General features: G+C 47.1%; 1 protein-coding gene across 17 annotated transcripts in view; it reads left to right on the top strand.

Annotated features, from left to right (window-relative positions):
* The window catches only part of LOC119555572, a 91,201-nt gene that overhangs the window by 29,986 nt on the left and 45,586 nt on the right, over positions 1–15,629 (top strand). For 10 of the 17 annotated variants that reach the window (XM_037867036.1, XM_037867035.1, XM_037867038.1 and 7 more), the window contains 3 exons: positions 10,321–10,466; positions 11,419–11,698; positions 13,336–13,467. In XM_037867036.1, the coding sequence (XP_037722964.1) occupies positions 10,321–10,466; positions 11,419–11,698; positions 13,336–13,467 (558 nt within the window). Of the gene's footprint in view, positions 1–1,757; positions 5,351–10,320; positions 10,467–11,418; positions 11,699–13,335; positions 13,468–15,629 lie in introns of those variants that run through there. The other 7 variants (XM_037867033.1, XM_037867032.1, XM_037867034.1 and 4 more) reach the window with 2 other exon arrangements.

The raw sequence follows: 15,629 nt of genomic DNA, 5'->3' as shown, positions 1-15,629 counted from the left end.
GATATAAAAATGTCATTTAACACGCTAGTGGGTGGGGTGGGGGGTGGGATGGAAAAGCGAAAAGTTTTCCTCTTTTGGGGTAGAAGGAAATTAACTTTATTGGCCGAATCAAGCGAAAATCGCTAAACAAATGCGCCCAAGCACCTTTTCAAGTGGTGGCCTAAGCCACGAGGGGGAAAGCCTGCCGTGGCCTTCCTCATTTTCCCATTTCCCAAGTTGCCAACTAGTTGAGCCTTGCCACACGCACACACGCGCACACCCTGTTGGCAACTAAACACATGGCAAATGTGGCAAACTTGAAACTTATCGACGGCTCTAATCTAAACGGGACAAGCTGGCCAAAAACTTTTGTTGCCCCCCCCCGTAAGACACTAATTCGCAACTCTCAAGAGCAGGGAAAGCTACCATCCCCCACCCCCCTAAATTTGGCATTGTTCATGCGGCCCAGAAAAGTAGGCTATAAAAACTATCAACACAACTCAAGTTTTGTGGCAAGTTGTTGTGTATGGGATTTCTTCTTAGGTGCTGCAGCTAGCTCACAACATAAAAATAGGAAAAGTTTTGTTGTTTTATTCGGCTGTGTATTTTTAAGTTTTTTCCTCGCCCCCCCTCCTCCTGCCCCTGGATCATATAATCCTTTCACTTAACAAGCAAACTTTTTGGCAGCAGCCGAAACGAAACGAAACGAAAGGAGAAGAAAAAACTTTGGCAAACTCCTTTGCATAAACACAAACATGACCGTTGAGCGTAGAGCTGTGGAGCTGTAGATCCAGTAGAACCAGTAGAACAGCAGTTCCCGAGTCATATCTCCGTGTAGATGTAGACATGAAATTTATGCATTTGCTGCCAGCCCCCAAAAAGTATTTATGTATGCGCTTATAAATATATGCCCCTCGCACTTTCCGAGTGTCTGTGCAGATAGCCAACAAATTTATGCTAGCAATATAACAAACAAAATATTTGCGCACGAGTTGCAAAAACTTTTCGCAGAGCAACTTTAAAATAACACCGAAGAAAGCCCATGGCAGTGAGGGGCCCCACAGAATTTGGCCTAAAGTAAAAAAGGTTCTCACACATGTACGTGCATGAAACGTTGTTGTTTTAGCCTTTAAATATGCTAATTAAAGCGCCTACGCCTAGATATACATATGGGGGGTATTTTTCAGGGATTATTTTTAGTATACAGCACGTTTAATGAAGGGATCCTTCACATGTCTGTTTTGGAAATATCTGACATCTCGCAAATGAAAAGCAAATGATTTAAAAAGTATGAAGAAGGCTTAGCAATTGTTTTAGAACTCAGTAAATCTTTTTCGCTGCTATGTCCTTTAAAACTTTTGTCCTAATACAAAGGCCGCAACACAGCTTAGTTTAATTAATAACCAGATTAAAATCTATTTAATTTTCAAATTGACTTAAATTTATTTAATTGAAATTCACCAGATTACATGCACTATTGCCATGAAAATAAAAGATTTTCCCTCTATTGTAGTCAATGAAATAAAACCGCAATACTTTAAGCTAAATACAATTTAAATTCGGGCACTGCAAAAACCAGAACAAATAGCAAAAAGTTAGGGGAATGCTGGGCAAACTGCTTTGTGATTTATAGAGCAAAACAAATATAATTAAATAAATCCTCGAATAAATATGTGCACAACACAAACACACACTCATACATACTCACACTAACAAGCCAAGTGATTTCTTTTTTGCCACTCGCTTTACTGGCAACAAGTAAAAATAATTAATTATAGATAAATGTGTGCGACGCGTGTGAGATAAATTACCAAAGCAACCGAAAAACGAAAAGCGAAAAACAACCCCTGCTGCCGATGTAATAAATGACTGCGCCGCAAAATGAGCTTTTAGTTTAATTAATCAAATGAATAATAATCAGCACTAAATAGCTGAGGCCAAAGTGTGTGTGCCCCAGTGCCAAAGTGCCCGGTGAAAAGTGCAAAGTGCCGACTGCCGACTGACCAGAATAACCAAATGGCGGACTAGCGCCGGTTGCATGGGCCACTGAGGAGAGGGAGCGGACACCATCGACATCAAGGACGAACTGGACATCGAACCCGTTGCTGCGCCGCTGTGATTCAGATTCATTCTGGCCGCCCAACAAGGCAACAGCAGCGAGCGCGGCGATCACAGCGTCGATCACAGCGGCAATAGTGGTGCGATCGGTGGTGCACCGCCATCCCTTAGCGGCAGTGGTGGTGCGGCTGGTGGTCCTGCAGGCGATCATCCTGCTGGCGGTGGTGGCGGTGGGGGAACAGCAGGAGGAAACGGAAGCAGCAGCGGAACCGGAAACGGAAGTAGTGGCGGGGCGGACTGCAGCAGCGACGGCGATCCCAAGAAGACCTTCTCGCTGCACTGCTGTTGCGTGATCGTCGACATCACACCAGTGGCGCATCCAGGAGGACGCCTGACATCGGCAACAACGGCCTCGGGAAGGGATGCGGGTGGAGCCGCCGCCGCTGGCGGAGGAGGTTCCGGTGGTGGCCTGGGCCTCGGCCTCGGCGAGAATGTCTCCCAGTTGGCCAGCCAACTCTTTCGCTTTGGCAGCAAAAAGCGCCCAGGCGTTTGCATCTGCAATGCCCAATGCCGGCTGCAATCGCTGGGCGAGAGTCCAGGTGGCCTTGCAGCCACCACCATCAAGACCCATCATGGCAGCCTGGACAGATTGCTGCAAAAGGGAGAGTCAGCCGGAGGTGCCGGAGGAGCACCCACCAGTGGCGAACGCTCGATAAGCTGGGTGGTAGATGGTGGGGCAGCGGGCTCTGGTGCCCTGCTCAACGCCTCCTCCGATGAGAGTGATGACAAGAAGAAGAAACTGGACGACGGTTCCCAGCTGCCGCCCCCGCCACGCCCCCCCTCGCGATCACATGCCAAGCCCACTGCAAAGGAGGAATTCGATCGGGGCGTTGAGGTGGAGAAGTTCTATCACCAGATCAACGGGGATATCTTTGAAATCACTCGGAGAGTGAGGGCTCGCGATGAGGAGACCATGGAGCAAAAGTGCATCCGCCGGAAGGGTTCGGTGCGCCTCACAGAGCCCACTTCCGGTGGGCATGCCCATGTGCGGATCGAGCAGAGACCACAGTTGCCGCCCAGAAGACAGAAGAGCGCCGAGGAAGTGGCCACCATGCCCAAGAGTGCTCTGCGCCAACCGCCCGAACAACTGGAGTGGTTCGATCGTCGTGCCCAGCAGCGTCACTCCGCCCGTTCCGCCGAAGGTGGTCAGGTGCGGGAGGAGACCATGGAGTGGCTGAAGCTCCAGAAGACCGCCAGTCCCATCCAGCCAGTGCGCACCTCCTCGGGTCCCAGTGAGATTACGGTCTTGAAGGATGAACTGCCCGACTGGCTGCTGGATCATCTGCCGCGCAAGAAGGAGCGCGATCGGGATAGATTACCCTCGGATGCCGACAAGGCAGTGGGTTCCGCCTATGCCAAGGCCCTGTCGGAGCTGCTGAAGAAACCCCTTTCGCGCCAGAGTTCCGGACCCTGTGAGTTCTCACTCCTGAAGACCGACATCGTGGAGTGGCTGACCAAGATGCAGGGCAGCAGTGGCGGCGACAAGGGCAAGTCCCGTCGGTCGCATCATCGCCGCAATGGCAGTGGTGGCGATGCCCAGCCACGTTCCAATTCCCAGGAGGATGCCCAGGATCAGTCGAGGACCAGCCACCGGAAGCGGCACTCGTTGGGTCACAGTGGAGCGGCCAGCGAGGAGGAGCAGCAGCAGCTCACTGCCGATTGGATAGCCTATCCGCTGCACAAGCTGCAGTCCCTGGGCAAGCAGCCGCCGCCAAGTCAACCGCCGGAGCGGGTCAACATTCCCAGTGGCTATGCGGTGCCCAGTGCCCTATCGCATACTCCCTTGTGCCAGCGGAGGGAGGAGCGTTCCCGGGAGAGAAGACTGCGTCATTCGGCCAGCGAGGTGGTGGGCAGTGGTGGGGCAGGAACTGTCTCATCATCGAACACCGCCCATCTGGAACGGCTGTATGCCAAGCCGCACAAGGAACGCTATCAGTATGTACCGAAAGCCAAGGAGTCGGGGGGCAGAAAGGAGCGCTCCCGACGCCACCAGACCCAAAGATCCGCCACGGTCTCCGACATGTCCGCCCAGCGTTCCGGTGGCCACAAGCGCAAGTCCTCGAGTGCAGAGCGGGCACCTCGTTCTCCCTCACCGGGACCCTGTACGGATCCCGATTGTCCACTACTGCCCATCTGCACGGATCCGCATTGCCGCTACCAGGAGTGCCAGGCGAGGCAGTGCATCACATCGTCGGTGAGCTCGGTGAATCTGGCCAGGCATCAGCAGTTGGCCCAGGTGCAATTGCATGCGGTGCCTGCGCATTTGGTTGGCGCCATGGGATCCGATGTGCCGACGACACCATCCACAACGGCCACGCCTCCGCCGCCACAAACCACAGGAGGCGGAATTCTGGGCTCCGGGACAGTGGGAACCATGGGTGAACGCCGGCTGGTCATCTGCCACGACTGTCGATCTTGTGCCCCGCTACTCAGCTGCCAGAATCGCAAATGCCTCAATGCCGCCAAGTGCAACTCACTGCCTCGCTGTGCCGCCGACTTCAATCGCCTGCGCACCCAGCTGGCCCAGCCGCCCACCACACTGGATGACATCGAGCCGGCGCCACTGGACGACCTGGAGATGCAGCCACTGCCCTCGCCACCGCACTCGCATCCGCACCATCACTATCGCAGCAATTCCCAGCCAAACACTCTCCAGCGCGGAGATTCAGCTAGTTCTGGAAATGGAGGAGGATTAGGTGGCAGAGTAGAAGTCGGCATCGGAGGAGGAGGAGGAGCACCACCTGGACTGGCTTGGCTGGAGCCCACAACCACACTAGTGCAACCACTGCCCGCCTATGTGCACCACTCGAATGGCAAGCTGATGAAGTCGGCCTCCGCAGCCTCGTTGAATTCCCGGCGAAGGCGCCACAAAACCGTGCACTTTGGCGAGAATCTCCTGCGGGAGGTGTGCCAGAACAGGAAGCTCATCAAGACGGAGGCCCAGGTGCCCTCCGGTTCGGCGCCCATGAAGGCCAACATCCAGATGCTGTACAACTTTGTGGAGGGAGTGCTGAGTGCCTGGGTGGACGACGACGAGGATCAGGTGCGTTCCGGCGCGGAATCGGAGCCGGAGCACGGGGTGGTGCCCATGCAGCCGATCCACAGATGCAACCGCCTGCGTTACCAGTGCATCCGGCGGGTCGTCGAGGAGGCCGCCGACCTCCAGGGCACCCTCAAGTTGGGCAACTCCCGCTATCGCCATCGCCATTGGCGCAGCACCGCCAAGCAATGCAACGAAATGTTCCTTCGCAAGGTAGGACGGGGTGATTCTCTAGAGGATCTGTAAAATGCTATATCATATAATGATATAATGTCCAATTGGAATTACAATTTACATTTTGAAATATTTATCATATATTCATCAAATAAACATAAAGAATTTTTAAAATGGTTTTTAAAGAGATATTTTTAGTTTAATTACCTAATTTTCTTGGTGTCATAATTTTACTTACCTCATAGTCTTTGCGGCTTCATAACGAAATAATATAATCGTCGTATCAGTTGACATTAAAATCAAGTGTTCCCAATAAATATATACGGTCACATCTCTGAACCTTTGGGGCAATTTTCTAATGTCATCTTAACTATTCTCATTATATTAAATTGCTTTTTCAAAAAATGTTATCTGACTAAAAGCTATTAGCTAAAGGAATAATTCTAGTTACATTTTTCGGTCGACAATAAAAATAAGGTCACATTAAATAATTACTTATAATTTGGCTCAATCTACGTGTCGTAATTTTAAATATAAGGATTGTTAGGATATGCAATTTGTATCAATATTATTTGTGGGAAAATAAATATGTAAAAAGCCGTGTGGCTTATTTAAAACGCCCTATTTGTATCTGTTAGCCCGGCAATACCTTATTCCAATCGTTGGTTACATTTGTCAGGCGTGCTTTGAACTTTACCTTCGTGAAAATGAATGAAAATCGCGTGAGAAAATGTCGCCTTGGCAGAAAACAGAGACCAATTTCCCCGCCTCGAACTCGAACTCAAACTCATAGTCACAATCGTACTCACCCCATCGCGAATTCCTCCAGTTAAGTGTATTGTCTGTCTGGTACAAATTCATTTTGGGCTGCCTAACAAAACGTTGATCAAAGCCAAAGCATCCTTTTCACGCTCCAGCTGCTCCTGGGCTCCTTTTCTGGCTCCACAAAGGAGCAATAAATTAGAGCATTAGCCCCCCCTCCCCAGAAATGAACCCGCCCCCAAGCCCACACCCATGGCATTTGAGAAAAGCTCTTAGAACACGGACAAATTGGAGGGTGTAAATGGGAAACGGAGGGTGGCCAAAACTGGTACTTGTATTTAGTTTTTCGGTAATGAATGGCATTGATTGCAATACGCATGAATCAAACGGCTTCAAAGTGATAAAAGGCCATTTGTCCGAAAAAGCTGATGGGAAATAGAAATGAGAGAAAGCGAGAGAGAGAGAGAGAAAGTGGGCGTGGCTGGGAAAAATGGGACCCAAGCGCAGGGAGCATCTGAAAATAGGTAGATAAGGTATTCTATGCACTGATATATTGCTACTAAATGTGAGTAACAACTTCAGAATTCATTGGAAACACGATGCTATCTCTGTGTTTACTTTGCATCCAAGGTAGTTTCTATTGGTTTGGTTAACTTAACAAGCAAATAGATACATTGGTCAAGGGTTTTACATGCAGAGCACTCGAATACCGAGAATACACGTATTCAAATGAGTGAGCTTGAATGGAGGGGCTTCAGTTGGCTTATCAACTGAATGGGTCTGCATATTAATTAATGGCCAGATCAGCGATAAAAGGAATGGTCCGCAAAGCAGAGGGATTGGATTTACCTGGATTAAAGTCTGCATATCCCTGAGTTTTGCCATCCTCCGTTGGTCTAATTAACGCTTGTTACCCGTCCACATGATCTGAATACCTAAATGGGCCATCTCCCGTGATTACTGCACACCGACCATTCCCAAGGTTGTTCGGGCCTCGAGTCGCTTGTTAATTTTGATTGATTCAATGCTAAACAGTTTCACCTTCAGCCAATTAGGTGGGGCGCTCAGCTCGTCGCTGGCTGGAATATTTAATCAAATCGGAATGACATTGCAGGTTTACCGCCCCATCCACCACCAAATGAAATGAGCTGAGGGATAATTCCAAATTGATTTTCGCATTGCAATGCAGCAATTTGACTGTGAGAAGCAAAAAAAAGAAGAACAAAACTTTACCAGTCAGCAGAGAAACGAAGCTGATGGATCTCGTCTGTGTAGTATCTTTTGGCCCCAACCTCATCTGTCTATCTATCTCAACCCTGCAGATTTCGCCTTTGAATCAATTCCGTTTGGCTAACAACATTTGCGCCGGCAACGAAAACTTCTTTAATGCCTCACTTAATCGCAGCAATGCCAGAAACGTGCCACAGCCACCGAATAACTTTTACCCCGGAAAACCAGGTTAACCTTGTGCCACCCCCCCCCCCCCCCCCCCCCCCTTATCGTCAATAAAAATAAATCTATATGGGTTCCTGCGATCTGAGAGGTCGTACCCCTGCATAAACACTCTATCAAATATTGTAATTTTTGACAGCGACATATGAAAAGATTTTCCCCATCAGCACGAAGATGTAGAAGTTTGGGAGAGGTGACAATGGCCGTGCCAATGACATGGCATCCCCGAGCTCATCTCGTCCACATTTGACATTCAAAAGTCATTGATAATTATGGCTGAAACGTGAACGACAGCCGCATCGAGGGATCACAATCAATTCTTGATTAGAAATCGTAACGAAAGCACCTGGCTCAGGGATACAGGGATAAACGTATGTAGGTATATGGAAGCCATCAGTGCGCCTAAGTGGGCGGGTTCGTCTGTGCGTAAATTGAATTTTGATTTTGCACCGATGCTGAGATATGGCGTATTAGGCCCCAAAGTAATCAGGTGGGTAAAGTGTTGTGAGGGGAGGGTTTGAGGTACCAGGAAAGCCCCGACTGGCTGGCATTTAATCTTTTGTGTGATTGCTGTTTGGCCGTGTTCGCATTCGTGTTCGTGTTTTGGGTTGCCCATTTAGGCTTACCCATGTGAACGTTTTCAGTCACTCGTGTGAGTTTCGGATGGGGGGCAGAAAAGCCAGACTGCCCGACTGCCCAGAGGTGAAATCCCATTGTCAGTCTCAGGAACTTGGCTCCTGCCAGATGAAATTCAAGAAACAGGTCGTCCTGGACGTAGACGTATGTACTGCCTGCTGCCACTTTTGGGCCAATTAAAAATTCATGAATCATTTGACAAACTCTTTGGACTCGGGCCAATCTCCCCTGGGATGACCAGCAGGAATACCAAATGCGTGGTAATCTGCTGTAAAAGGGTAGCTAAAAAGGGGCAGCCCTTTAAATCACAAAATTTGATTAACAGAAAGGTGCCTTGGTTTTACTAGATTTTTAGGAGGGTTAGTTGTATCATTAAACAGCAAGGCACCTCTTTAAATCACCTTAATATTTTTCACTGGGTCAATCTTTAAATTGAAATGGTATATAGAGTGGGTTTCGAGTCCACCCACATTTCAATTGCCCGCCCCATCCTGAAACACTTCCACTCGACAGCTTCCGCTCGGCTTGATGATTTCATGGAAAACTTCATTGAGCAAGCGGAAACTATTTCGTTTTGGTGGAGTGCCGGAGTGTGGGAGTGCTTTCGAAGTTTCCTTTTAAATTTTCGAGCCACTCTTTGAGCCACTTAAAGTGACACGCACAGATATCGATTGGGTAGGTTTGGAGGGGGCCCCATCCCCCATACCATTTGGTCCTGCTCAGCTTGTAACCGCTTTGATCTGAGTCCTCCGCTTCCTGGCCATCATCGACATCATCATCGAGAGAGTCCCTCCCCTCGGTCGCTAAGCAAGCCACGTCTCAGGTTGGGCTCCTTTAGGTTATTTGCATGCCTTTGCACTGCTCTTCGATTAATATAAAATTTGATTAAACTTGGTCGCTCCGCTCGAGCTCGACGCTGTTGTGGGTTAAGTACACATGACCCCAACTGGCAAAAGACGACGGCATTGCGCCACGGGTGGGACTTCCACTTGTCCGACCCCCCCCCCTTTTTAAGCAAACATCAAACCCAACCCCCATATGGAAAGGGGAGAAACGAGGGGAGGCAGTCAAATAAATAACTTGTAAAACATGCATATGAGCAAAAATGTTTGAAAATTGCCAAAAAAAACGTAAGCAGAAGGTGGGGGGTGAGTGACTGACTGGCTGACAGGCTGGAGTATCGTAGTAACCGAAGGACTGAGTCCTGAGTCCTGGACCATGGTGGCCCCCCATCGCAGGAAGGAGAGACGAAACGAATAAACACATTGTAAATTGATTTCCTTGGGAACTCAAATAAAAATGGCATGAAAAGCAAGTGAGCGACAGTTGGGCAATGGGCGGATGGGCGTGGCCCACCTTCTCGATTGAAACGAATGAATGGGCAAACCAATTTTTATTGCCACGCGGGACACGTAGCCCGAGCAGAGCCATCGACTTTGGTCTTGGCTTGAATTCCCACATGGACCAGAAGTCTCCAACTCCTCCTCCTCCTCCTCCTGGCCTCGGCCTCTTCCTGCAGAGAAGCGGAAGGAAGCTGGGAGATGGTAGATGGTGATGGCCAGCGCGGGCCATAGGCAAACATTCAGTCAGTCAGGCAGTCAGGCAGTCAGTCGGTTTGTTACTGAGTCAGTCGGTCGAAGGACCCGGCTTTTGATGAAATAACATTGCCAAGTAACAGTTTGCCTTTCGCCATTTATTTCCCTTCTCTGCCTGCGATTCTCGCAGCCATTTTGTCAATTGTTGTCTGGGCCCTGCCCTATCTCTATCTGTCGGTCCATTTTTCCCCCCATCCGACTGCTGCTGCCCCCCGGGCCCCTGCTAAAAATGCAGGCGAGCAGAGAAGACAAATTGCTTTATCGACGACATACGTAACAAATGTTGCTGTCGGCACTGACAACAGCAGCAACAGCACAGCACAGCAGCAACCTGGCCATTATGGGTTTGAAATGGCTTCGTCCGAGAGGCTTACCAGTGGATACCATCCTGCCCTCGCTTGCCAGCTAATTATGACTTAATTATTTCAATTATTTTCTCTTCGATTTATTGAATTTTATCGCCGGCAACCGAAACCTCGTACGTGTTGCCCAGGCGCCTTAATTAAATTGACTGTCCGCACTCTAGACTGTCTGGTTCTCAACCCCCATTATTTCCCATTGCAGATTTCGGACGATGATCGAATGAGCCTAACTACCGCCGTTTCGGATGAAGATGATGGCGAAAGTGTCATGGCGTCACCATACAAAGCAAAGGCCACAGGCACCGCTGCATCCTCCTTCAATTGCACGGGAGCTGTTCGCAAAGCCGGGTAAGTTCCCCTGTCTCCACATCACCCCATCCCGGGAATCTGGGAATTTATGCCTCCGGTAGATGTAATCTGGCAGCTAGACATGGAGTGGGTTTTCCTTGGATTTTGCGGCCAAACCTGCTCACGTCCAACAAGTCATCATAAATAACACCAGTGGGTGGGGCGGTTGTTCTGTGGGTAGGCTCCTCGGGGAACATAATTTCACAGTGATTAAGGTTTGGTCAGAGGTGGAGAAAGCAGTGGCTGGGGATTAACGTTATTATGTCCGTATAGAGGGTATCAAAGTAAGGAGCATACATGTGTGCTAGGCACTGCAGCGGGATTATGGTAAGCCCATAACTTTTATTTAATCTTGATTCGTATTAGCAGCCAGGTCAATATAATAATGTCTTTTCGAACGTGACTGTCCGTATTATGGTCTTTGGGTTATATTAATGGGTTTCCTATTTCTTATAATACATAAATATATATTCATAGTTATGAATAGGATGAGATACATTTTCAAGGGGTTAATAGCTTAGGGCTCTGATGTGGGCTTTAAATAAAAATGCTACAATACAAACCTTGTTTCTAGCCAAGTACCTTTTATTAAAACTTTTAGTTTCCATCTAGAACTAGACTTAATGGGATTTCAAAAATACTTTCAATACTTGATGGATAAGAATAACTAGTAAATTTTATTGTATATCATAAATAATGCCAGGGTATTCGACACTTCGACCCATTTTGACAGTTCCCCACTCTGTTATGATAAACCTCTTGAAGACTTATGTACGCAGGACATGCCCCGACCCATCGCCGTATCTTGATTAGCTCCGAAGGTTAATGGGTTGATGGCGAAGCTGTTGAAGTTTTCCCAGGGATTACTAGTCCCCTGGCTTCAATCCCCCCACTCAACAGTGTTTCACCCCCGACTAACTGAACCGCACCACATCGAAATGTTTGCTTGCAGCTTCCTATCGGTAAAGAAATGGTTACTACGCAAGAAGCACCAGATCGAGCTGGCCAGAAAGAGGGGCTGGAAGGGCTACTGGGTGTGCCTGAAGGGCACCACGCTGCTCTTCTATCCGTGCGACTCCCGGGAGGGCAGGAGTGTGGAGGCGGCGCCCAAGCACTTGATTATCGTGGATGGTGCAATTATGCAACCGATACCCGAGCATCCCAAGCGCGACTACATTTTCTGTCTGAGCACGGCGTTCGGCGATGCCTATCTCTTCCAGGCGCCCTGTCAGGTGAGTATCTTTATTACAGCGTTGGGTTGGATTGGGTTGACTTGTCTTGAGTTGGGTTGGGTGGATAAAAAAAAAAAAAAGAAAACGTAAAAAGTGCCCCAGGATATGCTCGCTCTCATTTCGAGCAGTCAATATCCAAGGGAAGTCCTTCAAGGAAGCTTTGAAAGACTGGCCTTGCCGCGTCCGAAGTCGGAGCATAGAAAGATGGCAGCGCAAATTTGTTTGCACAAGGATATGCAAGGATATGCGAGCGGGCGGGCGAAGGCGGGTTCAGCGCTCGCGGGTCCGAGTCGCCCTGCTCTCTCATAATCGCCAGGCTGGCTGAAATGTATGCCATAAAGAAACCGCAGTCGGAGATGCACTCTAAAAAATATAGCTTTTGCCTTAGAAGCCATTCCAATAAGAGATTAAATTACAGGAGAGCTGAAGTTAATATAATAAGAGTTTAAAATCGTTTTGTCAGAGACCCAAGCCATTTGGAGTTTGGTTTCCTTGTCCAATTAGGCAATATATTTCCTGTTCAGCTTAATAATGTTCTTAAGCTTTTTAAATAGCAGAAAAATGTTTTTAATCACTCAATATGACCTCTGATAATAACTTATTTAAAGAAACTATAATTACTTCTTAAATCGAAACAAAAAACTGATTGCAATATAAAAATTGCATAAATTAGCTTTTCAGTTTAATCATATCTTTAACAATTTTTGAATACGGCAATGTTTTTAGAATAAGAAGATTTCATTATAAATTGAAATTCTAGCTCTCTATTCCAACTTAAAATTAAAATCGATTAGTAAGGTTGTACCATTTTTAAGAATTTCATCGAATTCACAACTTGTGAGTGGGAAATTTATAACATCTTAAAACATTTATGATTTGAGCTTTACATACACCTGTTTTCTATTGTTTAAGGTTAGAAATATTTCCTTGAATACTCAAGAACTATTTGCTCTCATTAAAGCCTTAACTAGGGCAGATTTTTGAAGAAGAGTCCAAAGCATATATTTTTGCGAGTGTGCATAGATGCAGATGCAGATACAGGACGAGGACGAGGACATGGACATGGACATGGACGAGGACGCTGGCAAGGCGCTGACTGACGCAACCTGCAAAAGTCCTTTAGCGAGATAGAGATAGAGAGAGAGTGAGGGATATTTATGAGAGAGAGTGAAATGGGGAAAGAGGGCCGGGGGCGGCTTAAAGTGTGAGCCATGATTGAGGTGGCGTTGACTGACTGCCAACTGGCAGATTGCCTTGAACAGCTGCAGTGGCAGCAGCATCCTTGTGGCAGCCCTAAACTGTTACATGTCTCAAAGGCATACGTTCAGCACGGCCCTCGTCCTCCCCGTCCCGTTCGTCCTTTTCGTCCTGTTCCTGTTGCCAACTCTCGTCGTGGCCCAACGTGATTTGTCATTAAATTTGCATAACTGATAGCCAGCGATGAGCGGGGATGAAATGGGTTCTGGGTGCTGCATAGTTGGTTGGATGGTTGGATGGCTTGATGGTTAGATGGTTGCTTTGGGATGGCTCTGGTTTGGGGGACAAGTTCGACGTTTGGCGCTGGGGAGCCACGTCAAATTGCTTGCGGTGCATTCGGTCTGCAATTTGTTACAATGTTTCCTCTTTAACATCCTCAGGTGGAGCTGGAGAACTGGGTGAACAGCATTCACAGCGCCTGTGCCGCCGCCTTTGCCAGGCATCGCGGAAAAACTGGTACCCTACACCTGCTCCAGGAGGAGATCTTTCGGCTGGAGAAGGCCATTGAGTCGGTGAGTAAATATGTTTTCCATTAAATGCGGAATATACGCATGTTCAGCCCTACAAACCCATAACCAAAATACATTTCACCACACATTCAATGTGGGCCTGCGAGCGTGCAAAAGTATTCGTTGCGGTTTTCAGGTGCACCGAGCACCTGCAGAATTCCAGGATGAAATCCAAGGAGCACGGTCTTGGATTGCGGTTGCATTTCGCATTTCTCGGCAGCTTTGTTGGCCCATGGAAATTGTTGCTGCTCGAGAGTTAAGTCAATTTTGCCAAGTGGCAGCAATGCAAAATGAATGGGGCACACACACAGACAGACACAGTCAGCCATGTCAAATGGATAAAGCTGCGTTTCGTTGCCGTAAGGCCGGCTGAGCTTCGCTGAATGGGGCATATGCAACAAATAACCCATCAATTGGTATCGCTTACGAATGCATCATCGATCATGCCATGTGTGCAAACAGCAAATGGGATTTGAGCCATTATGAATCGCACTGTACTGAATGGAGCACGGAACTGAATGGCAGATGAAAGGCGCATTAAATTAGGAAACCCATTGAACGGGGATTAACTACACATCAGTGCAGTTATGTGCTATGTGCTTGCGTTTTCCAGCAGAAGGGAAAACTTGTCGTTATGTATGGTAAATGTTTTGAATTTTGATGAGCCAAGCCAAGAAATGCCTGTGAATTGACTCATAAATTTATGGGCAACTTTTCAAAAACCAGTGAAGATGATTACAATCAAGATAAAGCATTTTTCTTTAGTTTTATAGCTATAAAGCTCATATATTTTAAATGAAACTTAGTATGATAAGCACATACATTATATTTTATTTAAAATCTCCAAATAGAAAGTGTTAAAATATGCCAAAACAAACCTATACTTCTATTTACAAAATAAAAGTTGGTGTTAGGTAATAGTGTAGTACCCGTATCGACAGCTCCTTAACTCTTCGTAACTCCACTTCCCTGACGCCCTGACTAATGTAATCGACTAGAAAAACAAATTCCCACAAATACATCCGCGGCAGGACAACAATTTCTCAATATCGCGCTGTCAACTCAGAAGTCAACGGCACAACAGGCGACGGAACACAACAATCGCATTTTCCGCCCGCATTTTCCGCATTCCCAACCAATTTCTCAGTCTCAGGCGATTCCCCAAATATTTATGCCATTGTCGAAACGAAAAGTGCGGGGCGAACTGCTTCTACTTGCAACTATTTATGTATTTGCTTTCAAATCAATTCCCCATCAATTTCGCGGCAAACAGCGTAAAATTCCTTGCACTGCAATTTATTTTCCTCTCCAGCGAAAACTTTTGTAAAAAGAAAAGGGGTGGTGGGTGAGTGGGATGGGTGAAAGGTTGGTGGAAAAACCAAATCAAAGTGAGGGAAATTTTTGCGCCGCACAAGTCGCAAGACAAAGCAAATGGAGGAAAGATGGGAAAAACGAATCGCAAAAGCAAACAGAATTGAACTCGAGTTGAAACTACAAGAAATTGCACTTGGCCCACGATAAATGCTCTGGATAAACCAGGCAACTGGAAATCGACGGGGTAGATATGGAGCCCATCCAAAGCCCCGCCAAAGAAAGTAAACTTTATTTGTTTATTTATTTTTCATCATGTCATTCTCAGTTGCTTTTCTTTCTGGCCTCAGCCCTTCCCTTGTTTTTCTTGTTGCTTGTTAGTTAGTTAGAAGGACTCCAAAAGACAATTATGTTGTCTGTCCTATCCTCAACAACTTGATTCATTCGTCTCTGTCGTCGGCATCGCTGCTGTTTTCCTGCTGCTGCTTCTGATTTTTCTTTTGCTGCCTCAGCTGCTACAGTGTTTGCAGGAAAATTACAACTTCCGGTTATGGGAAATGCTGCAAAAGGAAAGTTTTGAAATTATTATAAGAAGTTGTAGTTAATAGGAAGCAGGCAACTTTGAAGGATATTAAAAACGTTGGTGGTATGCTGTCTTTTAGTTCCTGTGACTAAGCCGCAAATATTCCTAGCCCTAAAAAAGTTGTATATTATATATTAAAATAAAAGTAATAGCGGTCCAGTCCAGGTTTTTTAATAAGTTTTTAATTGTGATCCAATATTGATATATTTTAGTTATGCCTCAGAAAATGTTCAAAACTTACTTACTTAGAATAATAACTAAATTTGGATGT

Source organism: Drosophila subpulchrella, chromosome 3L (assembly GCF_014743375.2).
Source record: "Drosophila subpulchrella strain 33 F10 #4 breed RU33 chromosome 3L, RU_Dsub_v1.1 Primary Assembly, whole genome shotgun sequence".
NCBI lineage: Eukaryota > Metazoa > Arthropoda > Insecta > Diptera > Drosophilidae > Drosophila > Drosophila subpulchrella.
The sequence above is the reverse complement of the archived record's forward strand: the minus strand, read 5'-3'. Positions and strand labels throughout refer to the sequence as shown.